Source organism: Cetorhinus maximus, chromosome 27 (assembly GCF_964194155.1).
Source record: "Cetorhinus maximus chromosome 27, sCetMax3.hap1.1, whole genome shotgun sequence".
Lineage (NCBI taxonomy): Eukaryota > Metazoa > Chordata > Chondrichthyes > Lamniformes > Cetorhinidae > Cetorhinus > Cetorhinus maximus.
The window spans coordinates 10,555,134-10,580,553 of record NC_135905.1 but is presented as its reverse complement, the minus strand read 5'-3'; the positions used below and the strand labels follow the sequence as shown (position 1 = coordinate 10,580,553).

The window sequence follows — 25,420 nt, the reverse complement described above, 5'->3', positions numbered from 1 at the left end:
CCTGGCCAACCTGCCAGGCCCCCCTCCATGACTGATTCGCAGGACAGGATGAGAGCGGCTTTGCACACAGCCCGGTAGGAGAGAAGAGAGAGGGGGGGGGTGTGGTAAATGCAAAATGCCTTCGGTAAATTCGGAATATTTTTGCACCTGTGAGTTGTGCCTGTTGGAATTGTTTTAACTGGGTTTTAAAATCGTGGTGGCGGGTTTACAATGTGATTGCACAGCGATGATGATGATGATGATGAGGAGGGAGATGCTGAGCGGCTCCGCGCGCGGACGCTTGATTGACAGACGCGTCACCCCAGCTCGCGCCTGGCTCTGGCCATTCATTAATTCAGTCAGTTCATTCATTCATTATTCCTGGACAGTGAGGAACATTTGCTACTTAATGTTCCTTAGCTTGGGGGGGGGGGAAGAAAGTATCTCCTCTAGTTATTATCACTGGGATACTGTAGATTTATCTCTCGCAAGGGGGGTCAATGAATTGAAGTGCCTGCTTAAGATGGAAATTCAAGTTTTATTTTCCTAATTTTAAGCCAGGACTTCTCTTCAGCAAGTGGTGAATATGAGAGCAACCCATCCATGTGTTCGTTTCTCATCAAACTCTCCCAAAACTTACTGAAGAACTTCAGTGTTTTTATTTAAATTGCAGTATTTTGTAGTTCCAGCCTTGGTGCAGCAGGTGGAAAAAGTGATTTTATTTTTGTAAATTATTACAGTTTAAAATACAATAAATCCTGTCCTTTGCAAAAACTTGAGTACAGTTATTAGGACTTAAAAGGCAATTTGAAACTTGGGTATTGAAACTTAATTTACATGTGAACAGCCGTTCTATTAAATTGTATACATCATAAATGACTGTAATTGTGACCATTTATGTATTAATACAGTGTAGTTATTTAAATCTACATGGGTGTGCACTTGATTTCCATAAGCTCAAGCATTAAGTTGTAGCTGCCGCAGTACTGCTTAAGGACCATGCATCCCAGATGCGCAGATCTCCCATAACTAGCTGCAGCTCAAAGATAAAACAACCAAGACTACTAAAGTCAGCAGACAGGAAAATTATGAAATGCCTGGTGGTGGTACAAAAGCAGTTTAAGAACCATTACATAACTCATCTAATTAACTTTTTGTTGTGCCTACATGCAGCAGTAAATTTATACTTTCGTGGCAAGGCCAGCATTTGTTGCCCATCCCTAGTTGCCCTTGAACTGAGTGGCTTGCTCTGCCATTGCAGAGGGCAGTTAAGAGTCAACCACATTGCTGGGGGTCTGGAGCCACATGTAGGCTACACCAGGTAAGAACAGAAGATTTCCTTCCTTAAAGGGGCATTAGTGAACTAGATGGATTTTAACACCAATCGATGATAGTTTCATGGTCATTGTTACCAAGGCTAGCTTTATTCCAGATTTATTAATTGAATTTACATTCCACCAGCTGCTGTGGTGGGATTTGAACCCATGTCCCCAGACCGTTAGCTTGGGTCTCTGGATTACTTGTCTGGTGACATTAACACTATGCCAATGTCTGCCCACCAAATAGTATATGGTGGTGCAGCTACCAATGTTGTACACTGGTGGGTTTGCTCACTGATAGTTTTGGGTCTCAATTGTTGTTGGAAATGTTTAATTAATCTGGACTGTTCCTGAAAGTTAACGGCTTGGGTGGTACCTGTGGAGGAAAACCAAAATAGGCTCTGGAGTTAAGTCGAGGTTACTTATTGGAAGTTTATCTGGATTGGCAGCTTCTTGATCAGTCTCTGTTATCTTGACAACTTGGTCAGATTTTCTCAAGGTCAGCGGGGAAAAAAAAATGTCAGCAAATAACTGGATTTCTTTCTCTCAATTAATTTTTAAAGATTATATTCAATTATGATATTTTGGTTTGCTTTATCCTGAAATGCATTGGACACAAAACATTTGCAACATATATAATTGGACAATTATTTGAATCAGGAGATTCGAAACCTATTGTTCTTGTGATTTATATTTATAATTTGTAACAGTGTTTAAGGAGAAAGGGCATAGTTTTTTCCAATAGGTTTACAGGTATGTACCATAATGAAGGGCAGGTCACAAAAGTGGCAGATAATCGAAGTTCATCGTAAAATATCCAGATTCCCTAAAACCATTAATTTGCTGGTGTTTTCCCTGTTATTGAAAGCAGTACTCTTGTTCAGGACAAAAACAGAATTACCTGGAAAAACTCAGCAGGTCTGGCAGCATCAGCGGAGAAGAAAAGAGTTGACGTTTCGAGTCCTCATGACCCTTCAGCAGAACTGAGTAAAGTTAGGTGAGGGGTGAGATGAAGGGGGAAAAAGAGTGAATAAACTTTTAATTAGAAACACAGTCTTGTTCAGGACTGTGTTTCTAATTAAAAGTTTATTCACTCTTTTTCCCCCTTCATCAAACCTGGCCCCTGGGTATATCCCGTGTGGACAAGATCCTCCCAAACCCAAACACTGGACACCCATGCTGCAAAATTCAATTGCTGCACCCTTAGCGGTAAACATATTCATGCCAACGATGGTAATGTATTGGAACAGTACATCCTAAAGTCAGATTTTATCCATTATTTATTGAAAATGCTCGTCAGAACTGCATTTACTCCTCATTTTTTTGCCAGCTCTCGATTGTTTGAGTAATCTGCCATTTTATATAATGCAATGTCAATGACGGCTTTCTGTATTTTTGTGTGTTGAGGATGGGGGATGTCTAGTTGTCCATTTTTGGCACTTTAAAAAAAAAAAATTCAGCAATACGGCAGATTAAAATATCAAAATGAGCTCAAATAAACTATTCCAGTTATTACAAAACAATCATGACTTTGAAAAGAAATTTAGCCCTACTAGCAAGGAAAGAGCAGTTAGTCCCTCTATAAAAAAAGACACAATTTATATAAATCCCATATATTAGAACTATGGACACGGTGATCGCTACTATGTTATGTATAGAAGTCAAGGGGAAAAACTAGATGCAAAAGCTAACAGAAAATATAACACCAATCCTGAGAAACTGCTGTGAACTACTTATGCAGGGTCAAAAGACCTACAGAGCACTACCAGCCCAACTCCATCCCCTTTCACTTGCCACTGCAGAACAACTCATCAGAACTAATGGGAAGACTGGCATTGATTTTGAAGAGAAGCCAGTGAGGCGATGTTTGTTTCCAACCTGGGGAGCTTCAGCCCCACGTCCCTGGCTCCACATTCAGCCGCTTCCTCTTCTTGGTTTACAGCCCCCGCAAGTGCTGAAAATCCAAAATTGCGGATGCATGTTGTAGCCGAAACGCAAGTCTTGCTTATAAAACCACATTGTCATTTGCTCATGCTTACAGCGGCTCATGCCACATTCATGGTCTGGCTGTGTGACCTCGGGCGAGCGGTGGGGAAGAGGGTCCTGGCCTGGTCTCTCGTTTGCCCTTAGCCGTGGCGTTGCGAGTCAGTGACTTAAATCTTGTGCCAGCCTGAGGACCATCACAGACCAGCAGTGATCCACGGACCACACTTTGAGAAGCAGTGCTGTAATTCAGTGCTGCAACTTAAAACCCAGGCTGGAAATATTAAGCTTTCAAAATATGGTATTAATGTAAATCTCCCATGGATTTAAATAAACTAGCAAACCCTTGACAGGACAGATAATTAATCACTGCCTTTGTTCTTGGATTGCAACTGCTTTTCCTGACTTTACAAATTGTGTCCAGTTTTAGGTGTTCAAGAGAACTTTAAATGTAGGTTAATCCAGATTCATTCGAAGTTTTCCATTTCTGCTGTTGCTGTAGGTTACTGTTGTCTGAATTGTGCTAATCCTCATCTTGTGACTCAAACCTAATCCAATCAAAAATTTCAGAATAGACCAGGTAATGGTGCCAGCCATTCTGCACTTGTGTGGACTTGGCAAGCACACTGGGCCACAGAGAGCACAGTTTGCAAGGATTGTGACTCCTCTGTAGGCCAGACAAGAGGTGAACTTAAAACACCTGTACTACCTCACTAAAAACAACAACGTGCATTGATGTAATATTTTTATTGTAGCAAAACGCCTCCAGCGCTTTCCCAAAGCGTAATCAGACAAAAATCGACACTTCGTTCAGTGCTTGAAGCAGAGGTTGAAAAATGGAGTATTGTTATTCCAGCAGTGAGCAAGACCTCAAAACCTGTGAGTAATCTTTGTGAATATATTGGTAAAGAAAGTGAGCTGAAAACAAATTTTTGCAAAACTCTTTCATTTTTTTTTTGTTTTATTACATACAATGTTCTGTCCTTTCGCAGTGCCCAAGTTGAAAGAAGTAACTTTCTGGGATGTGTTGAGGAAGAAGGGCAATAGATGATGTGGCAACTAACCTCAGTATGGGAGGAGGGGGAGGGAGCACATGGACAGGAGGCAATAAAGTTGGGAATGGTTTTTCAGCAGTGTCAGTGATTACATTTAACAGTCAGAAAACAGTTCATTGCCTTAACCGCTCCAACCAGGCTGTACCCCTTTTACTTTGCCTGTTTGGATCAGCAGTTTTGCTGCTTGAGAAGACAGCACTTCACTTGTGTCTAGTCTGGAACTTCAACACTCTCTGAGCAGTTAGATTAACTGCACGTAGGTTTAGGGAAACTCCAATGGAGCCCTCCATCCTTTTTAAACCCGGTTTGGTGCCACACTAAACTTACAGTCCCTGTGGTATCAGCCCCAAGAGCTGTCTGCCTGCATCAGTGTGTCATGTCAAACGTGTGTAGACCCCACTTGGAGTATTGTGAGCAGTCCTGGTCACCGCATGACAAAAATTATTTGGAGTCAGCGATGAAGGTTCAAAAACAGATTTACTGGGATGATGCCAGAAATGAGAGGTTATACCTGATTGGGAAAGGTTGAACAGGCTTGGTGCCCTTTTCTCTAAACAAGACCTGACCTGACAGAGGTCTTCAAGATTATGAAAGAGTTTCACAGGGTAGGTGTAGAGAAGCTGTTTCCAAGTGTGGGGAGACCAGAAATAGAATATATTCCCTAATAAATCCAATAAGAATTCAGGAGAAACTCCTTACCCAGAAGCTGGTTAGAAGGTGCCACCATAGGAACTGGATGAGACAACAAGCGTAGTTGCATTTAGTGGGGAGCTCGCTTAAGTACGTGGGGGAAAGAGGAATAGAGAGGTATGTTGATGAGGTTAGCGGAAAGGCGGGAGGAGGCTCATGTGGAGCATAAACACAGGCCTGGTGGGCTGAATGGCCTGTTTCTTGTGTTCTACATACTTCATAAAGTTTTTGGATTTCAACTGTTGCAAAGTTTGAAACAAAAGCAGTTGCAAAATAAATGCACCACAACATACATCTCTTCTGTTTACTATGGAAAATTCTTTAAAACTAAAACAACATTTTATTTCTTGTTAAGTGTGTCCTGTGGACTGATAGCTCAGGGGTAGACAGCAGTTGGGAGATATATTCCTATTATGTATCCACAGTAGTAATTATCATGATAGCCATTTAAATGCCTTAATAATGAGCCCCAGTTTTCTTATCCAGGACAGTGCGCTTTGTTTAATTTTATGGTCGTATAAATATTTTCATGAGACACATGCAGGATTTGGAAAGCCTTATAAGGCAATGTAGGTCTTGAAAATTGCTTTACTCTTTTATGGGCTGTGGGCGTCTCTGGCAAGGCCAGCATTTGTTGCCCATCCCTAATTGCCCTTGATTACCATTTCAGAGGGCAATTAAGAGTCACCCACATTGCTGTGGGCCTGGAGTCACATGTAGGCCAGACCAGGTAAGGACGGCAGATTTCCTTCCCTAAAGGGCATTTTAGACAACCCCCCAGATGGGTTTTTAAACAACAATTGATGATAGTTTCATGGTTACCATTGCTGAGGCTAGCTCTCAATCCCAGATTTTATGAATTGAATTTAAATTCCACCAGCTGCCGTAGTGGGATTTGAATCCGTGTCCCCAGATCATTAGCTTGGGCCATAATGCTAATGTCCAGCGACATTACCACTATGTCACCATCTCCCTCAAAATCAAGGCCATATAATCAATAGATGGTTGCCAATGGAGATTCAAACGTATGCATCCTGCATCCGTTATATGCACTGGTGTTTCTAGAATGATTGCAACCAATGATTTGGATGGAATAGTGCAATGCACATGCCACAGCTTGTGAATATCTTCCAATACCAATGGACTTGAGCCTAGTGCCATTAGCACTCTAATGAAGTGTAAACATTCTTATGAGGCTGGTAGATGTTGTCCTTCCAAAGTTGGGTTTTGGCTGGAGGGCATAATGAATTATATATTAATACCAAGACTGGTTACAGGTCTTGCACAGATGGGTGATGGCAATTAGAAGTGTTTGATTAAAAATACATCATGAAAGAATCTATTACACAGTTATGAAGCTCATTCAATAGACTAAGGACAACATTTCAATGTTCCAGTTCTCGCCCTGGAGATCAGCCTTAGTTTTGAGCATCATAATGGTTTGGTTTTATGCCCTGTTCTTCCTGATAAAAATGACTTGTCTCTTTCCTGCTCAGATTTAGGTTGTCAGAACAAGATGACTCAGAATATCCTAAAGAGCTTACATCGTGTGGAACTCGGTGGATATAATTACTGGCCGCTCTTTTCGCAAATTGGAATTCGCCTTTACAACTATGAGGAAATCCCGACCTTTTTAAAGGGAAACCCTTATATCACTGATGGATACAGGGCCTACTTACCCTCAAGTCTGTGCATCAGAAGGTATGTTTGCATGACCATAGCTGACAGAAGTGTGAGGAGACAAGTGCGGACTTGATCGTGTGTGAAAGAATTAAGGGTTAAGGTTGAGAAGAAATATATTTGACGTGGGCTTACTAATTTTAATATCAGTTTCTTTAATAATGGGAGGATAAGGGAATTGGCTCTCATCACCAACACCTTCAGTGGCCTGCCAAAGCAAGCTGCTGTTGTGTGTCTTTCCTCCTACTGCCTCTCTGAGTGACCACTATGTTCTGTTGGGATCAACATCTTCAATCTCTGATCTATCATTAACAACTTGCTGATCCATCAGCGACTCTGGCTGCCCATTCTCTGCTCCCACTCTGCAAATTGCTATCTCTTAAACAGTGCCCCCTCTCTATTTGACCATCTCATTCTAGACGGGACTCTGAAGGAGTAAAAGATTTGTGTGTATGTAGCACCTTAATCAGTCCTGCAGCATAGTGATCACTTTACAGGACTCATAACAGAACTATGGTCCAGTGATGTGACTTTGAATTCTACCTTGGCAACTGAGGAATTTAAATTCAATTAATTAAAAGGATCTGGAATAAAAAGCTAGCATCAGTGATGGTGCAATTACCAAATTGTTTCAAAAACTTGAGCAGGTTCATTCCTGTCCTTTAGGGAAGAAAATCTGCTGACCTCAGTCGATCTGGTATATACGTGACTCCAGACCCACAATAATGTGGTTGTCTTTTAACTGCCCTCTGAAATTCCCGAGGAAGCCACATACTTTTATTTGATAAGGCAGCTCACCACCACCTTCTGAAGGACAATTAAGGGTGGGCAATAAATGCTGGCCTTACCAGCGAAGCCCACCTCCCATGAATGAATAAAAGGAATACAGCACTCAAAAGTCGCCAAACCCTACTGACTCCTGAAAGCCTGCCCGCCATCTACAAGGCACAAGTCAGGAGTGCGATGGAATACTCCCCACTTGCCTGGATGAGTGCAGCTCCAACAGGACTCAAGAATCTTGACACCAATCAAAGCAAAGCAGCCCACTTAATTGGCACCCCATCCACCATCTTCAACATTCACTTCTTCCACCACCGACGCACAGTGACGTCAGTGTGTACCATCTACAAGATGCACTGCAGCAACTCACCAAGGCTCCTTCAACAGCACCTTCCAAACCCATGACCTCTACCACCTGGAAGGACAAGGGCAGCAGATGCATGGGAACATCACCACCTGCAAGATCCCCCCCCCCCCCTCCGGAAATATATCGTCGTTCCTTCACTATCGCTGGGTCAAAATCCTGGAACTCCCTCCCTAACAGCACTGTGGGTGTACCTACACCACATGGACTGCAGCGATTCAAGAAGGCGGCTCATCACCACCTTCTCAAGGGGCAATTAGGAATGGGCAATAAATGCTGGCCTAGCCAGCGATGCCCATATAGTGAATAATTTTGAAATGTAACGCCTTAGTATAGAAACGTGGAGGCATTTTTTACATATACCCAGCATACCCAACAAGATTGCACTAACAGCAATGACCTGTGGTACTGGCTAAAGACGTAATGTTACTCCTTGGTCTTCTCTGTACAGTGCCAAGGTATCTTTTAAATGAACCATTATAACAGATAGAGTCTCAATTTAACAACTCGTGCAACAATCCATCGGCCGAGGATTAAGTTACCAGCTCAGACTTGTGGCATCATATTCAAAATCACAACTGCCTGGCCTTTAATGGAAATGCAATTGTTGCCTCCACACCCATCCCCACCGACCCCTCATTGTTTCATGTCTCTAATCCTCGATATTTAAAGCTCTGTCCTCTTGCTCAAAACCCTAACACCCACCCTCACCTCTCCCCCTGTGCAAAACACCAATAATGCCATATATCAAGCACAGTTCTCATAAATGGGAAGGATGCTCTCGTGAGTAAGATATTCATTGGTTTAAATGTAAGGGTATTCTTTCTGTGATGCAATACAAAACCTCACCCGCAGTGCGTGAGCCAGTGGATCTCGCTGGAATACTCGGCTCTGCCCAGCAGTCATTCCAACCCTGGTCTTGCTCTTACCCAGCGCCCATGTATGCGCAGTCCCTACGGGGATCAGAGTGTCAGTAGGAATGCAAGCTCTGGCTACATTTCCCATTGTCTCCGGAGGCAATTTTACTGCAGTGTGGCTAACACTTGCTCACTTGGTGTCACCATGAATTTAAGCTGCAATGATTCACCTACCCAAAGGCCATTTATTTGAGAATGCAGGTGACCTGAATACAAAGCCTCTTTCACGCCCACATGATTGCATCTATCTAACCTCAATCTTATTGCATTCAAATGTAACAAGCACATATTTCACTTACAATGTTGTGTTTGCAATCTGTCCCTGTTGAAAACAGCCTCTTTGTTTTGTCCAACGAGAGTGTGAATATATGGAGCCACTTGCTGGGCTTTTTCCTGTTCTTCGTCATGGGTCTACATGATACTTGCTTCCTGTTACCATCGTCGAACAGCACCAGGGATGATTACATCGTTTTCATTATTTTTGGCTTTTGTTTTCAGGTGAGCATATACTTTTTAACAGAGAAAATCAAGGGGGAAGGCAGAAGGGTGTAGGGGAGCGGAGTTGGCAGAAGAAATTGCTGTGTTTGGAAGAGGGCACAGGTATAAAGTAATTACTGAAAGAAGCGAAAGTGATCTGAAGAGAAATCTTTTTCACCTAGCGAGTGGTTAAGGACTGGAATGCACTGCCTGAGAGTGTGTGGTGGAGGCAGGTCCAACTGAAGCATTCAAAATGGAATTAGACTGTTATCTGAAAAGGGAGAGTGTGCAGGGTTATGGGGAGAAAGCGAGGGTGGGGGGGGGGGAAGCGGCACTAAGTGAGTTGCTCATTTGGAGTGCCGGTGCAGACACGATGGGCCAAATGGCCTCCTTTTGAGCCATAACAATTCTGTGATTTCTGATCCAGGGTGCACAGAGGTGTGCAGTGCTGGGTGAAGGGCAAGTGTCAATGGGGCATTTCCATGTTGCTATCTTCACATGCCTCTATTGTTCCTAATGTTGGGGGGGATTTCGTATTGACTGTCATGTGGTGCAAACATACAATTCTGCATCGAACACCAGTGTACCAGCTGAATGATTGAGTCTCATTCTGGACAGTGCAGTTTACGAAGGATATAAAAGCCTTGGAGAGGGTGCAGACGAGATTTACTAGAACGATATCTGTACCAGTGATGAGGGACTTGAGTTACGTGGAGAGAATCCAAGGAGCTGGGATTATTTTCCTTGGAACAGAGAAAGTTAATGGGAGACTTAATAGTGGTATTCAAATTTAAAAGAGGTTTTAATACTAGGTAGGGAACCAGAATTCCACAGGCAGCGGTGTCAGTAACCAGCGGACAGAGATTTAAGATAATTGGTAAAAGAACCAGATTTATTTTTTTATAAACGCAGCAAGTTATGATGACCTGGAAGGCACTGCCTGAAATGATTGTGGGAGCCACCTCCTGTGCTGTGAGACTCTATGATAGTCCACATTGTGTTCAAATTCAGTTTTCTAGGGCTACTTGCTAGATTTCAAAACAGATGAACCAAATCCCAGTTATTACTAAATTATACTGCACGTGATAAGAAATATTTAGCAGTACATAACTTCCTGCACTGTTTATTGGGGGAATGCAGAGAGAAGGAGGGCAGGAGAGAGAAGGAGAAAGATTCAGACTCACTACGCCAGCATCCACAGAGCAATACTGTTTGAATTTAAATCCATTACTTATATTTAATTATAACTTATTACTTGCCCAACATAGTAAATGAGATCTAGGATATCTTTAACATCTCGTGTACTGGCAGACATGATGTAACTAGTCTGGGGTCACTCGAGCCGTAGTTGGTTAAATCAGAACCTGCGGGGTACAAATGCTAAAACAAAAACAGAAAATGCTGGAAAAACTCAGCAGGTCTGACAGCATCTGTGGAGAGAGAAACGGAGTTAACGTTTCAAGTACGTATGAGCTACAGAGAAATAGAAATGTGATGAAATTTATACTGTTTAAGGGGGTAGAGCAGGTGAAGCTGGATAGAAGGCCAGCGATAGGTGGGGGCAAAGGAGAGATTGACCAAGATGTCATGAACAAAAGGACAAAGGGAGTGTTGATGGTGGTGGTAAGGGCTTAAAAATGGTGCTGATAGTGGCATAAAGGTAAGAAAGCAGAATGAGATAATGGCAGGACAAGAAAAGAACAATGTGAACGAGTAACAGATGGCCCTTGTGGGGGTGGGGTGGTGGGGGGGAAAAACTGCTACAAATGCAATCCCACCAATCACCTACTTCCAATTTTGTTAAAATCCACTTCTGGCCCCCCTGTCCAACAGATCTTTAAAACTCAACGAGCCAGTGATCAAGTTTGGCTTCTCTATTGCAGGATATTGTGATGTTTTAACGTTATGTAACGGTTGATTGGTTTGCTATTGTCCACAGTTCTGCATGCTCTGCTCAGCCGGCTACCATCTCTTCTGCTGCCATCACTCTGAGAAAACCAGTCAGCAGTGGCTCGCCCTAGACTACGCTGGCGTCTCAGTGGGAATGCTGGGATGTTACGTCCCAGGAGTCTTTTATGCCTTTTATTGTGCAGAGGTGAGTATCTTTTTTGTTTTGGGGGAAAAACAATTAAGTTGCTGCAGCTAAATTGAAAAAAGTAGTCAACATAATGGTATTAAACTCTCAACAAGTCCATGAATATTTAGAGATTTGACCTGAGTGGGACTGATGGTGCACAGACCTCTTACCATGGAACCTTTGAGATGAAACAGTCTACTTTGTTTGATAACTGTAAAAGTTCAACGTGAAATTGCTTTTTCTACAATCTTCATTTGGTATAAACCCGCACTAATTACCCCTTAATTTAGAAAAAGGAGATTGGTATTTATAGATGCTCTTGTCACCCATCTCCAATGTCTCAAAATGCTTCACACTTGACTTGAGTTACTGTGAGGTGTGCTGGTCAGGGTTATATACGCATGGTGGATTTGGCTTAAAATTAGATCCAGCCCAAATGGTAGAATGCGATTTTCAGTGAGTAATGGGCTAATAAAAACATGAGATTAATAGTAGGAATAAACAGGCAGCATTCTTGTTTCTTACCACTTACACAAACTCACCCAACACACGTGCTCAGTTCAGAGTGATATGAACTGTTCAGCGGTAGTATTAAGGATTTCCAATTTCCATTTTGCTCGGTTATTTCTCAACCCAGACAGAGAGTGAAATCATTCACTAACCAAGGCAGGAAGCGAGTTAAAACTTCAAAATCGCCCCTTTGCAAGAACAACCTACACTTGAATCATACACAGCAGAATATTTCAGAGTGCCATTCGAGAGGGGGGTGGACAACTGAGCAGGATTCAAGGGTGAGGCATTAAAGGATGTATGTCAACTGAAGATTATCTTTTAGAACTCTGAAAGTAACTTCATCTGACCAGTGGTGGGCAACCTGTGGCCTGCCGTCCACATGCGGCCCATCGGAGTTCTGAGTGCGGTCCGCGAGTCATTTTGTTGACCGTTGCCCATGCGCAGGGTTGTCAGATTCCACTGGTTTCTGTCAACGTCCTTTTTTTCCCTACCGGTATTACTGAAGTGATATGCACGCAGAGCAAGAGGACATGAAGTGAGGTGCCTGCTGATTGCACACAGCATTGACTGTGAGAGCCGTGCGCTCCCTCTGTGTCCAATCAAAACGCTGCTACGGTTCAATCGGCACTCCCCGCGAATTATAGGTACACGAGCGCAGTTAGCAAAACTACCCTATCCCGGGAGACCGTCTTGGTCACCACACCAGTGGACGTGGGAGGTTGTGCTATTTTTATGTGACTTTTGCCGGTAATTTAATTTGCCCCTAATTATATAATGGATCGCCTTGTGTTGAAGCGGCGCGTGATAAAGGAGGAGAATCAAGTGCAAAACCAAAAGGTACAGGGGAAGAAGTAGCTGAAAAGAGGAAAATCGGTGATGAAGAACGAATGGTAAAAGAGAGTAGGGAGCTGGATTATTTTGTCAGTGAACAGAAAGGGAAGCCAATTTGCTCAATTTACAATGAGGTGATATCAGCCCCAAAAAAATACCACAGTTAAGAGACATTATGAAACACACCATTCCTCTCACATAGCAAAATTCCCAGTAGGTTGTTTTTACCATTTGAAGTTGATAACAGTTCTATTAATATATGAATAGTTGAGCATTTTCTGTAACTCGTTATGAAATATTCGGCGTGTATCAAACGTATTTAATTTTACTCATGGGGTCATGGTTAGTGCACATGCCTGATTTCAATCTTGCGGCCCACTGAGATGAAGGGGGGCCGCTCATGAGCCTAGGTTGCCCTACATCATCCAAAGGATTGAATCCAGGTGATTTTACGTGCTTAAGCTGTGAGGTTATTGGTCCCTTACAAATGCATTCTAACCTGAGTCAGTTTAATAATCAAATTACTAAAATGTATCACCATTCGAAAATGACACTGGCGGGCGGAGCATTGTATGAAGTTATGTTTCCTTTTTTCCAGTCATGAAATATTAATGCATGTAGGACATTAGGAAGGTGCATAAATTACCATTTGAAAATTTGTCCTTGATAGCATGCAATAAAGAGAGAAGTAACACGTCATAGCTAAGAGTGTAATTATTTTTGTTTTCATTCCTTCCCAAAGCAGTATTGGAGACAAGTGTACCTTATAACCGTGCTGGCCATGATTTTTGTGATGTTTCTCACACAAATCCATCCGCATTATGCCTCCCAGCATTGTCACAAGCTGCGCATTCTCCTCTTCTGTTTTATTGCTGCCTATGGATTAATCCCCACAGTTCACTGGATATTTCAGAATGGAGGTATCGGGGAACCGGTTGTTAAGGTAGGAAGGATTGTAGTACACTTCCAATTGTTGTGACTCTGTGGAATCCGTCCTGTTCAGTTTCCGTACTTTAGTTTTTACATGTTTATGACTATTTATTGGGAATTCTTGAAAAGTTGCGGCGTTTTATGCATTCCCCAGCGTGGTTTAGAACTATAGAGACCAAGATGATTCTCGGTTCAATCCTTGTTCTCTCCTGAGTTGGCCTGTGTCCCAGCTAAGCTACAATTAGCGATTCTACATTAGGATTAGGGATTGAATCATAGAAAGGTTACAGGATAGAAGGAGGCCATTCAGCCAGTTGCGTCCATGCCAGCTCTCTAAGAGCAAGCTTCTAGTCTCACTCCCTTACCTTTCCCCGTAGCCCTGGAATTTTCTTTTCCCTTCAGCTGCTTATCCAATTCTCTATTGAAAACCCTGATTGGATCTGCCTCCACTACGCTCTCCAGCAGTGCATTCTGGATCCTAACCACTCGCTGCGTAAGATGGTTTTCCTCATGTTGCCTTTGCTTCTTTTGCCAATCACCTGAAATCTGTTCTCTCTGGTTCTTGGCCCTTCCACCAATGGTAACAGTTTCTCTCTTAGCTACTCTGTCCATGATTTTGAACCCTCCTATTAAATCTCCACTCGACCTTCTCGAAGGAGAACAGCTCCAGCTTCTTAAATCTATTCACGTAACTCAAGTTCCTCTCCCTGGAACCATTCCTGTAAACCTTTCCTGCACCCTCTCTAAAGCCTTCAAATCCTTCCTGAAGTGCAGTTCCCAGAACTGAACACAATATCCCAGTTGAGGCTGAACCAGAGTTTGATAAATGTTCACCATGCCTTACTTGCTGTTGTGCTCTGTGCCTCTGTTTATAACACCCAGGATTCCCGATGCCTTTCTACCCACTTTCTCAACTTGCCCTGCTGCCTTCAACAACTTGAGCAAACATACCACAGGTTTCTCTGTTCCTGCACCCACTTTAGAATTGGGTCCTTTATTTTACATTGCCTCTCCCATTTTTCCTACCAAAAGGTACCACTTCACACTTCTCTGCATTAAATTTCACCTGCCACTTGTCTGCCCATTCCACCAGCCTGTCTATGACCTCTTGAAGTCTACCTCTATCCTCGTTACAGTTCACAATACTTCCAAGTTTTGTGACATCTGCAAATTTTGAAATTGTGCCCTGTACACCCAGGTCAGGGTCATTAATATAGATCAGGAAAAGCAGTGCTCCTCGTACTGACCCCTAGGATCGCCACAGCATATCTTTCTCCAGTCCAAACTACAACTGTTCACCACTACCCTGTTTCCTGTCACACAGCCAACGTTTTTTTTTAAAGCCTATCATGTGGCACTTTATCAAATGCTTTTTGGAAGTCCACATACACCACAGCGACTCCATTACCCCATCAATCATCTCTGTTACCTTAATAAAAGATTAAATCAAATTAGTTAAACATGATTTGCCTTTAACAAATCCTTGCTGGTTCTTCCCTAATTATTCAACCAAGAGATGAGCCCAACCAATTGCAGAATAATTAGTAGGAAAATCTGTGCAAATGAAAGCAAAATACTGTGGATGCTGGAATCTGAAATAAAAACAGGAAATGCTGGAAAAACTCAGCAGGTCTGGCAGCGTCTGTGGAGAGGGAAACAGAGTTAATGTTTCGAGTCCAGTATGGCTCTTCAGAACATAAGAATGCTGGAAAATTTGGGAACTAGCCATTATCCAGGACAGATTTTAAAGAACTGTTGGTATCAACTGCCTTCTGCTTGGGATGTTCAAGTTTTTCCTATCCATAGACCTTTTACCATCAAATGGTATCAATGTTGTGGTGGATCTTTCAAAAGCTTAAGCTGCCAGAGAACAATGGGAAGCAAGGTTGAGCCTCAGCAATAATTTACAGCACAGTAACAGGCTCTCTTCTGGGTAGAGTTGTGGATCAAGAGTTTAACCCATGGCCCCATATGCTACAGTATATAAAGCTGTTGGAGAGTTTGCCCTGTCTGTCCCCAATTTCAGTTTAGCATTAACGCTGAGAAACTGGAATCCGCTTGGCACTGAAAGATGAAAGAGTGCGTGAATCATTTAGTTGAATCCCCTCTGCCTTGTACTCCTGCAGGAAGTAGTAATAATGCTAGAGAGAGGTGTATGAAATAGGACAATGTACAGAAAAATGTCATCTGATTACGAGAAATGTGATTCTTCAGGACTGCCGTGTGAATTCTCCACACAAGTTCCTAATATTAGCTGCAACGATTGACTAGAAGGGTAAACCAATTCAGTGACAATGGATATTAGTGCATTATGCTGTGATGTACTGAGAAACTGCACAATACTTAACAATACAATGAGATCTGTGGTTCAGAATGAGTAATCCACATCCAGTGGATTGGACCAAAGCCCACCCTGACCCTTTTGGCAAGATCCACTCAAACCAATCAAGCTTCTTTTCAATAGTCAATGACTAACAGCAGAAGGTCAAGTTTTTCCACAGAATAATGGGATATTTTGAGGAACGATTGAGCAGTATCATGTGTGTGCATCCAGACATATGATGGTGCCATACCAATTGAGGGTCCAGCCCCTTAACCCTTATAACCAATATTTTACAATCAAGGTTGTCAGTAGAAAATTAGTCCATCTTGTGAGTGTCTTTATCCTCACGTCCTCAAAGCAATGCAGGATAATTTGTGTTATCCTGAGAATTACTGATGCAACAAGCAGTTACAGGGTCTTGCAACTTAGAAGTTTTTAGTTTCTATTAACCATTTGCCGTTTGCATTTTGTGATTCACCTGTTACATTGGCTGCAGGTAATTTGGAGTGGGTGCCGAGGGTCATCCATACCTCCCGGTGTGGAAACGCTGCTTCCAGGTGGCATTCTATATGTCTGAATCCTTTTGTCACCAGGAACATGTTAGTGAGGTGGTGTTCCATACCACCAGCGTCACCCATTTAGTCACTTGTGAAACTAGTGTGTACTACATGGAATTTACACGACCAATGTACTAGAACCCAACCACACCCTCGGTTAAAAAAAAAAAATCATTGTATTTAAACGAGGTATATTGTTGAATTTGTCTCTCCACCCTGAATCTTTCCACGTTTTCTGAAACTTCCATTTTCTTTTCTCTTAGGTATTTGCACCCAGAGTAGGTGTGATGTATCTTCTAGCAAGTTTGGCATTTTTGTTTTACTACAGTAAAGTACCTGAGAGGTACTTTCCAGGTAAGTCTCTCTCTCTTTTGATAATTTTAATCTGTGTACAAAGAATATATGTTGCCTCTCGTGTTCACTGTAAACTTCTGTATGACAAACCAGCATTAGAATGAAAAATAATTAAGGCCAAGTTATCGAAATGTTTCATGGGCTGTGTCTCAGACAGACAGGGGTGAGCTTTTAGCTTCCAGCATAGAGATAGGCACACCCAGCGTTCATATCAGGAATCTGAGTGGGTGATGATTGCCTGGCACACCGAACAGTCCTGATGACTAGAATCTACCTCTCGAGCCATGGTCGGTTACCTATCATGTTACCATTTCCAGACGGGACAGACAAGCAGTGTGGTTGTTTGTGCGTTCAAAGCAGTTCTTGAATTGGGGAAATTGGAACTGCACTTTTATGCATTTACAAAGCTCTGTTTACTGGCCTCCAAATGCTAGTGATGAAATTAGAAAAGACCTGGCCTAGAAATGCTGTGGCCTGAGAAAGTCAGCAGATTTCTCTCCTGGGCTCAGGAAGCCATGGATTGAGTCATCAACTGCAGAGGCCCTAAGTTCTGGAATTCGCTCCACCTCCACAAACATCTCCACCTCGCTCTCTCCTCGTTTAAGACACTCTTTAAAACCTAGCTCTTTAACCAAGCTTTTGATCTATTATTTCCTAATGTGGGTCGATATCAAATTTTGTGAAACACTGGAGGACATTTTATTCCATTAAAGGTGCTTCATTAATGCAAGTTATCGTTAATTTGGTTTGTTTGTTTGACTGGTCCAAAGTGGCTACACTCGTTGCATGGAGCGGAGTCGCATTGGGACATTTGTCATTGGTGATTTTACAGGGGTTCCTTTCTGTGTTGAAGACTTGAACAGGTGGGCGTTTGTGAAAATAAAGATCTAACTTGCTATTTTTTCCAAGAAAGTAAAGGATACCTTTTAATGAAGTTGTCTATTTATGGAAATGGTATAGGGTAGTCCTTTAAAGTATAAGCATTCAACTCGTCAAGCTTAGAGTTTCTTCTTTGGGTTGCTAGCTTTAAATATCTCTTACTATGTTTGTTACTCTCTAATTACATGTCCATGCAAACTTGTGAAGAAATCCTAGAAATAGAATCCCTTCTTCTTCTGCACAATAGTGTTTTATTACATTATCTGTCATTACTTCTAGTCATCCTTTTCCATTTCATGAAAGGCTCCTTAGGCAGCACCTTCGAAACCCATGACCCCTACCATCTAGAAGGACAAGGGCAGCAGACACACATGGGAACACCACAACCTGGAAGTTCCCCTCCAAGTCACTCACAATCCCGACTTGGAAATATATCGGCCGTTCCTTCACTGTCGCTGGGTCAAAATCCTGGAACTCCCTCCCTATCAGCACTGCGGGTGTACCTACACCACATGGACTGCAGCGGTTCAAGAAGGCAGCTCACCACCACCTTCTCAAGGGAAATTAGGGCTGGGCAGTAAATGCTGGCCTAGCCAGTGATGCCCACATCCCTTGAACAAATAATTTAAAAAAAATAAGGTGCCCCGATTTCCCATGTACACCAAAGAGTATAATCCAACTCAGCTTCACTTTACGTAGGACTGTCCTAATTCCTGGAAGAAACCTACAATCTCTCCCTCATTATATGCTGTCCTTGTCCCAGAGTATTACCTTGCTCTGCTGTCCACAGAGGATGGAGTGTCCCACAATGACTATTTTGTGTAGTATTTTTCCACCACTGTGCAGGCTTCTTGTGCCTTCCAGGGGGTATAGTGCCCTTTGTAAGGCACACCAAAGAAATGGGTCCCTTGGTTTAAATATCTCTTACTATGTTGGCATCACAAATAAAAAAAAAAGAGGCATATTATCTAAACGTTAAGAGATTGCAGAGCTCTGAGATGCAGAGGGATCTGGGCGTCCTAGTGCATAAATCACAGAAGGTTAGTATGCAGGTGCAGCAAGTAGTTAGCAAAGCTAATAGAATGTTATCATTTATTGCGAGGGGAATTGAATACGAGAGTAGGGAGGTTATGCTTCAGTTGTACAGGAGATTGGCGAGACCACATCTGGAGTACTGTGAACAGTATTGGTCCCCTTATTTAAGGGAAGATGTGAACGCATTAGAATCAGCTCAGAGAAGGTTTACTTGATTAGTATCAGGAATAGCGGGTTGTCTCATGAGGAAAGGCTGGACAGGCTAGGCTTGTCTCCGCTGGAATTGAGAAGAGGCAACTTGAATGAAACATATAAGATCCTGAGGGGACTTGATAGGGTGAATGTGGAAAGAATGTTTCCTCTTGTGGGAGAATCTAGGAGGTCCCTGTTTCAAAATAAGGGGTCGCCCGTTTAGGACAGAGAGGAGGAAATTTTTTTTTTCTCTGAGGTGTGAGACTTTGAAATTCTCGACCTCAAAAGGTGGTTGAGGCAGAGTCCTTGAATGTCTTTTAAGGCAGAGGTAGATAGATTCTTGATAAGCAATGGGTGAAAAGGTTATCGAGGGTAGGCAAGACTGTGAAATTGAGGTTAAAATCAGATCAGCCATGATCCTTTTGAATGGAGGGGCAGGCTTGAGGGGCTGAGTGACCTACTCCTGCTCCTAGTTTGTATATTTGTATGTACAGTTGAACTACTCTGGCACGAGCTAATTGAACGCTTGAAGCAATCATCACTGTCCCCAGCGCAGACGAGTGAGAATCTGTGAGATTGAGCCTATGTTGGAGAATTTTAACTTTTTAAAATTATTCTACATACTTATTTAGACACACGGAGTACCCTCAGATAATTCCTCAGAGGAGTAAATTGCAGAATATCTTCCCTCCTTGGTGTGAACCTGTGTGTAATCTGACTGCCACATTTCCTACATTACAGCAATAATAGCATTTCCCTGGCGAAAAAGCATTTTTGGACCTCGGCCTGTAGTGATAGGTGCTACATAAATGTAAATTATTTTTTTCTTCTCCGCTCTTTCTCTTTCTTTCTTTCTTTCTCTCTTTCTCTCTCTCTCTCTCTTTATTAGGAACTGGCAGTAAATGCTGACCTTGCAGGTGACACCCAGATCATGGTTTTATTTTAGATTGGGCTCTTACTGTACCCTTTTGAGGCTCCTTACTTCACGGGAGTAAACATTTAAGACTGTTCCGTGAGGTGACAGTCCAGAGTTACGCCCGTTTCAGAATTACAGACACTCCTCCAATTCCTAGGAGTCGGAATAATGAGGATTGTGTAGTTAAAGTTTGAGCTAATCCTTCCACGTGTGTTCTGTGGGTTCACTTACTTTATCCTGTTGAAGCTAATTGTCAGTAAAGCTCAGGCAGAACCAAAGGCACAATATGTGGTGATTTCCTTTTAGTGCTCACTAAACTTGGGCATCGGGAACACAACACTGAAGTTTGTTAACAATACAAAAGTAGAGAGTTTGGCAAACAGTGAGGTGGCCTGTAAAAGACTTAGGAGAACACAGGTAGGATAAAGAGATTAAATAAAGGATTTTTTCTTTAATGAAGCAGTTTTGAGAGGTTGGACTATTTTTGTACTTTGGGAATCATCACCTGGTAGTACAGAACGTGATTATTGCTGAAAAAACTCATACTGTCGAAACTTTTTGTCTTGCGCTCATCAGGATAGATTTGTAAAAATACCAAACCTCAAAGGGAACAACAATTTATACTGCATGAGAAGAGGGTGCTGATTGGGTGGCAAGTGAGCTCTTGGTTGGTAGAGGTATTGTCATGGAGAATGCACCAGGGACCAGTTAACTGGCAAGCACGGCAATGTCTTGACCAATCAGAGTCAACCTGCATGGTTTGAATTTAAACAAAAGCTTGGCAGTTAATTGTTCCCATGCTCATTCTCCATGACAACGCCTCTACCAATCAGAGTCCCCTTGCCAACCAGTCAGCACTCTTTTCTCATGCAGTATAAACTGTTGTTCCCTTTACAATTGGTATTCTTGCGAATTTGTCCTGATGAGTGCAAGACATAAAACTTCAACAGCATGTCTCTTTTCTCAGCAATACTTTAGGAATCGGTAGTGAGGTCATCAGTCCTCAATAGGAGTGAACAGAGAGGTGAACAGAATTTTCTGTAGAGAGATGTTGGAGGGAATTGTTGATGCAGAGGAGAAAGCGGTTAGATATTTGAAATAGAAGAAAATGCAGGTAGAGTAAGAAAATGAGATTAAAGAAAAGCTGGTACAGACGCTGAGCCTAAATACCTCTATCTGTGCAGCAAACTCCATAGTCCTATCAGTCTGACTGGATCAGAGGTTATATATTTTAGTTTTTGACTTGGTCATCATTCAGTCATCTATTCTCAGTTATTATCTAGACTAGTGAGTGGATCACTGCACAGGCCAACACGGGAAGATCATCTTCAACTTGTACATTGCTGGCATTGCTCACTCAATCTTTGCGCAATGGTAAGTTGTGCAGCGCAACAAAGGAGAGCAAGAGTTTGTTTTGCTAACTGTATGTGGTCAGACTTAACACACAAACCACGGACCAATCAAGTAGGAAATTTACGCTGAGAATTCATACTGATTCCACAGCACTGACTTTTCCATCAGAGATTCATCCGATTTAAAGTGAAGGACAACCTGTGATTCGTGCATTTAATGTAAAATCCAGTTTAAAAGTTCATTTATTGCATGTGGTGAATCAGTCGACCTCTGAGAGGTTAGGAGTAGAAACGCTGCAATTTGTTTGACGTTCTTGGCACAGGATGGGGAGCAAAACCCAGATGTGACACCTGTGCTAAACTCACACAGGAGGACAGGGCCCCTGGGCTGGGTGCTGCCACCTGCAAAGTCATCAACAATGGAAAATTGCCTTCAGGAGAAGGAAGGGTAAAGACTGCAAACTGATGCCGCGTCACACAAACGATGTTTAATTGAAACAGGACTAATGCTTTATATATCGTCTCACTATTTGGCTTTAGCTATCATAACAGACAATGAGGACAAACATTATCAGTTGAGAAATATTGTAGAATTTAGTGATATCCCACTGTAACAATGTTCTCTGTAATGTCACGGTTAGGTGTATTAATGTTTGGCACTAAAAAAGAGTGATGCATCGCGTTTGGGTTTAAAAAGAGAATCTGTATTGTGAAGATGGTTAGTTATTCCATCCATTTTGTTTTGCTATTTGCGTTCTAATAAGAGTTCTTGTTTTCTAGGTGGATACTTGAATTACTTTGGCTGTAGCCACCAGTGGTGGCATTTCTTGGTAGTCTTAATGTTCTATTGGTGGCATCAGACTGCAGTTCACATAATGCATTATAGACATGAACAGCCATGTCTAAAAATAACAGAATAGTTTTCCAGCATTTCCTCAAGAGGACTGCTTTGCAATTGAGAACAAAAGAAAATCAAACTACTAATTCTTCAGTTCTACGAGTCTTCTAACCAACTGCATGATGGCCTTCTAATTTACTTAAAACTGAATGTGTCTCGATTGTGTGCTGTAAGTTTGAAGATTTTACTATGGTACATTCTGGTACTGTGACACCGACTCAACGGTTCCTCAGACTTATTTTTGCATGAAGAAGCCTTTTTAATCAGCCAAATTGATGACTGCCCTTTTTTCTAACATTTGGATTGTGCCAGTAACTACTCAGTGTCACAGGCTCAAGGTACAGTAAAGGCAGCTACAATATAATGCCTTTTAACTGAAAGCCAATGCATGTATTTGTAAAATACAAAACTGTATTGAACTGTCTTATGGGTGTATTATAATGCCTGCCTTGTTCATTGTTCTACATTTTGTAGAAATGATTTAATATGTACTGTAACATGTATGCTGCAAATTTAATATAACTAGAGGACAGAAAAGCAAATGTACTGCATGCAAAGTAACACATTATAAATGTTTACAAGGCCTAACCAGTGCCCCTCCCAAACAATACTATTTTTCCTGATATTTAATGTGTGTGATGATGAGTTTAATAACCACTAAATCTGGCTTTAATTTGTGAAGTAACCAATTAATTTTGAAAGACAAGAGCACTGACCATTTTAATAGAGGGGACCACTTCATTAATTTGATCTTGTAAAACCAATTCATTTTTTTAAAAAAAGAGTTATATGGGAGATAGATTTTTGGAGGAAGGAGGGGAAAGTTACTCAGCTTTTTATTTTTTTAAATGGGAAAATTTCATGTTAACCTTTGGATATTGTATCCCTGACACTGTTGATGTAACGTTTTATTCTAAACTATTGTCTTGGCCCATGTGTGTTGGTAAGTATTGGAAACTAATTTCAGGAAATGTGAAATATGCAGGTGGTTTTATGTTCCCATTTACATGAAGAGCAAATGAACGAGGAGCTTCAAAATTGTAACATGGATATTTGGGGCATAAGTGGCTATTGGGTGCATGCTTTAATCTCTTGGAACATAACGGTACAAGTTGTATGGCTTTTATTGGAAAGGCTAATGTAAAATAGGAATGGGACTTACACACTTTGATAACTCAAATACTGCATTCGTCTTGTGCCAAGCCTGAATTTTTTTTAAAGATCCAGCACCACAGTAGGCTGAGATCCCAAAAAATCTCACATTTAAATTAGGCTGCATTTTTCAGCTTAAGCAATATAACTGGAAGTGTGATTTTCCTCTACTCAAACTTTATACTGTTCGATTTATCTACGTTATCTTGATTGCCAACTTACACTGTAAAAGTGTAGATTAAATCTAATATACTCCAGGCAAGATTTAACCTTTTGAAGAAAAACTTGCAATGAATTAATCTTTGATCTGATATAGCCATGTTTTAGTAACAGTTTAAAGACACATTCAAACATCTCTTAGGAGGAATCTGTTGCAATCTATTAAGTGAGCATGGTATTAAACGCAGATAAATGTCTAGAGACATTTAAAAAAGAAATGATTTCATGATGGATGGTGAAGCTGCATTAACTGAAATGCTCACTGTGCAAGGATAATCAATTAGTTTGCAAATAATACCAGAATGTTACGGGTACTGTGATTTGAGGATTCCTGCAGTAAAATTTGTGGGGGTTAGATAACTTCAATTGTGTTATACTGGTCATGAAACTCAAATTCAACATGTCCGTTTTGTCACTGCAGTCATGAAGCTGCAAACATTTTGATGTGAATGGTATGGAGTGGCTGAATGATAAAATGTTGATATTGTCTTCCTTCTGAACTGATCATAGGCTGGTTGGTAGGTTGAAAAGTGCCCATTCTTAAAAATGGCATGTCACCTCAGCCTAATGCTCTCTCAGTTGATTAGCACTTTGTTTCCCACCTTCACCCATAGCTCTCACAGTTCCTTTGGAAAATATCCTTTTGACATACAAAATGTTTTTCTTTTCCTTGGTAGAGAGATTGATGGCAGCATATAGTTCTGCTCCATTATTTTTCACGTGGCTGTGTTTTGTTGCAATGCTCCTAGTGCCAAATATGTCCAACTATTGCAAGTTGGTCTATTATTGAAGTATTCTGCTCATTCCCTCCAACCATGTTGCGTTGGAGGTAGAGCTGCGCCAATCAGTATTTGCTTATAACATATGGCAATATTGCCCCTTTTTTTGTTTGTTTTGCTATTTAAACCATTTTTCGTCTTTTGATATTACTTGAAGATTGTTTTGAAAATGTTTATAAACCTGAATGTTGCATCTTCAATAAAGAATTTTGATGTGGTTTGTTCCATTGCGTTTTCTATCAACTTTCCATAATGCCTGGAAAATCTAAAGGTGATAGAACATTTAGGGCAAAAAGAAAAATCTAGTTGCAAAACTGGGGTGGCTGCATTGTCAATTATCATAGCTGGTAAAGCTGTGACCAACTTCAAAAGCTTATATCGATATGACTCCATATTGCTTTGAAATATTTGTCTCTACTAAATGTGGCCAAATGTGTACGCCAGTGTACTGGACCACAGTGCAAGGTGTACAGAATGAGACTTCATTGCTGCAGATTCACCACAGATTACTAAAGAAACAATATCTGCAATCTTCCACCAGTTTTGTGTGCACTGCTCCAGGAAGTGGTTCAGCAGGAAATGAGTTTCGAAATCTCTTTGCTACAGCAATGTTGACAGTCTCATTAACTGAACTCAAAACTCCAAAGTACTGCATTGTTGAACACAACAGTAATGAATAGATTAGCTTTTCATTATTGATTAGCACAAATAAGGTATTTAATACAGTACAGCTGAAGTGAGACTATGGCAGCCCACTTTGTTACAGTACAATATTTTAATAAATTACACAATCTTGTATGTAATTTGACATTGTTCAGATAAATTATAAAAGCAGGGTAACATTAAAGTATCTGCTTGATGGCCACACTGGTAATTACTGAAATGATAGTAATTGTTGAGATATAGACCTAGAATTAACATTGATTCCTTACCTTAACTAATATTACTACAGGATATTAATTTTCAGAAGTAAATTAAGATTACAGTGGGGCATTAGGTTTAGAGAAAAGTAACATGCCAAAAGATGAAGAGAGATTTTTGATTTATTGGGCTGAATTCTGCTTCGTCAACAAGGAACATTAAATTGGGACACGACAGTTACTATTGATTGGCTAAGGATTTTAAAATTATTTGACTGGAAATATTACATGGAAAGGGAAATAGCCTGG

General features: G+C 41.4%; 1 protein-coding gene across 5 annotated transcripts; it reads left to right on the top strand.

Annotated features, from left to right (window-relative positions):
• Positions 1-14: 14 nt before the first annotated feature.
• On the top strand, positions 15-24,468 carry LOC144668563 (progestin and adipoQ receptor family member 3-like). 5 transcript variants are annotated; one of them, XM_078530714.1, is made up of 8 exons: positions 15-74; positions 4,037-4,160; positions 6,523-6,727; positions 9,103-9,265; positions 11,184-11,339; positions 13,411-13,608; positions 16,739-16,829; positions 21,984-24,468. In XM_078530714.1, the coding sequence occupies exons 2-8, from the start codon at positions 4,118-4,120 to the stop codon at positions 22,121-22,123; spliced, it is 996 nt and encodes a 331-aa protein (XP_078386840.1). In that variant the 5' UTR covers positions 15-74; positions 4,037-4,117; the 3' UTR covers positions 22,124-24,468. The 5 variants fall into 5 exon arrangements, with proteins under 5 accessions (XP_078386840.1, XP_078386836.1, XP_078386839.1 ...); XM_078530710.1 differs by having other exon boundaries at positions 13,408-13,608; XM_078530713.1 differs by having other exon boundaries at positions 39-124; positions 13,408-13,608.
• The last annotated feature ends 952 nt before the right edge of the window (positions 24,469-25,420 follow it).

Excerpts from the sequence above, each read along its gene's own strand:
- LOC144668563 (XM_078530710.1), top strand. The coding sequence starts at position 4,118 with ATGGAGTATTGTTATTCCAGCAGTGAGCAAGACCTCAAAACCT. Across the intron at positions 11,340-13,407 it reads ATGCCTTTTATTGTGCAGAG|CAGTATTGGAGACAAGTGTA; the intron begins GTGAGTATCTTT and ends TCCTTCCCAAAG. Across the intron at positions 13,609-16,738 it reads TCGGGGAACCGGTTGTTAAG|GTATTTGCACCCAGAGTAGG; the intron begins GTAGGAAGGATT and ends CTTTTCTCTTAG.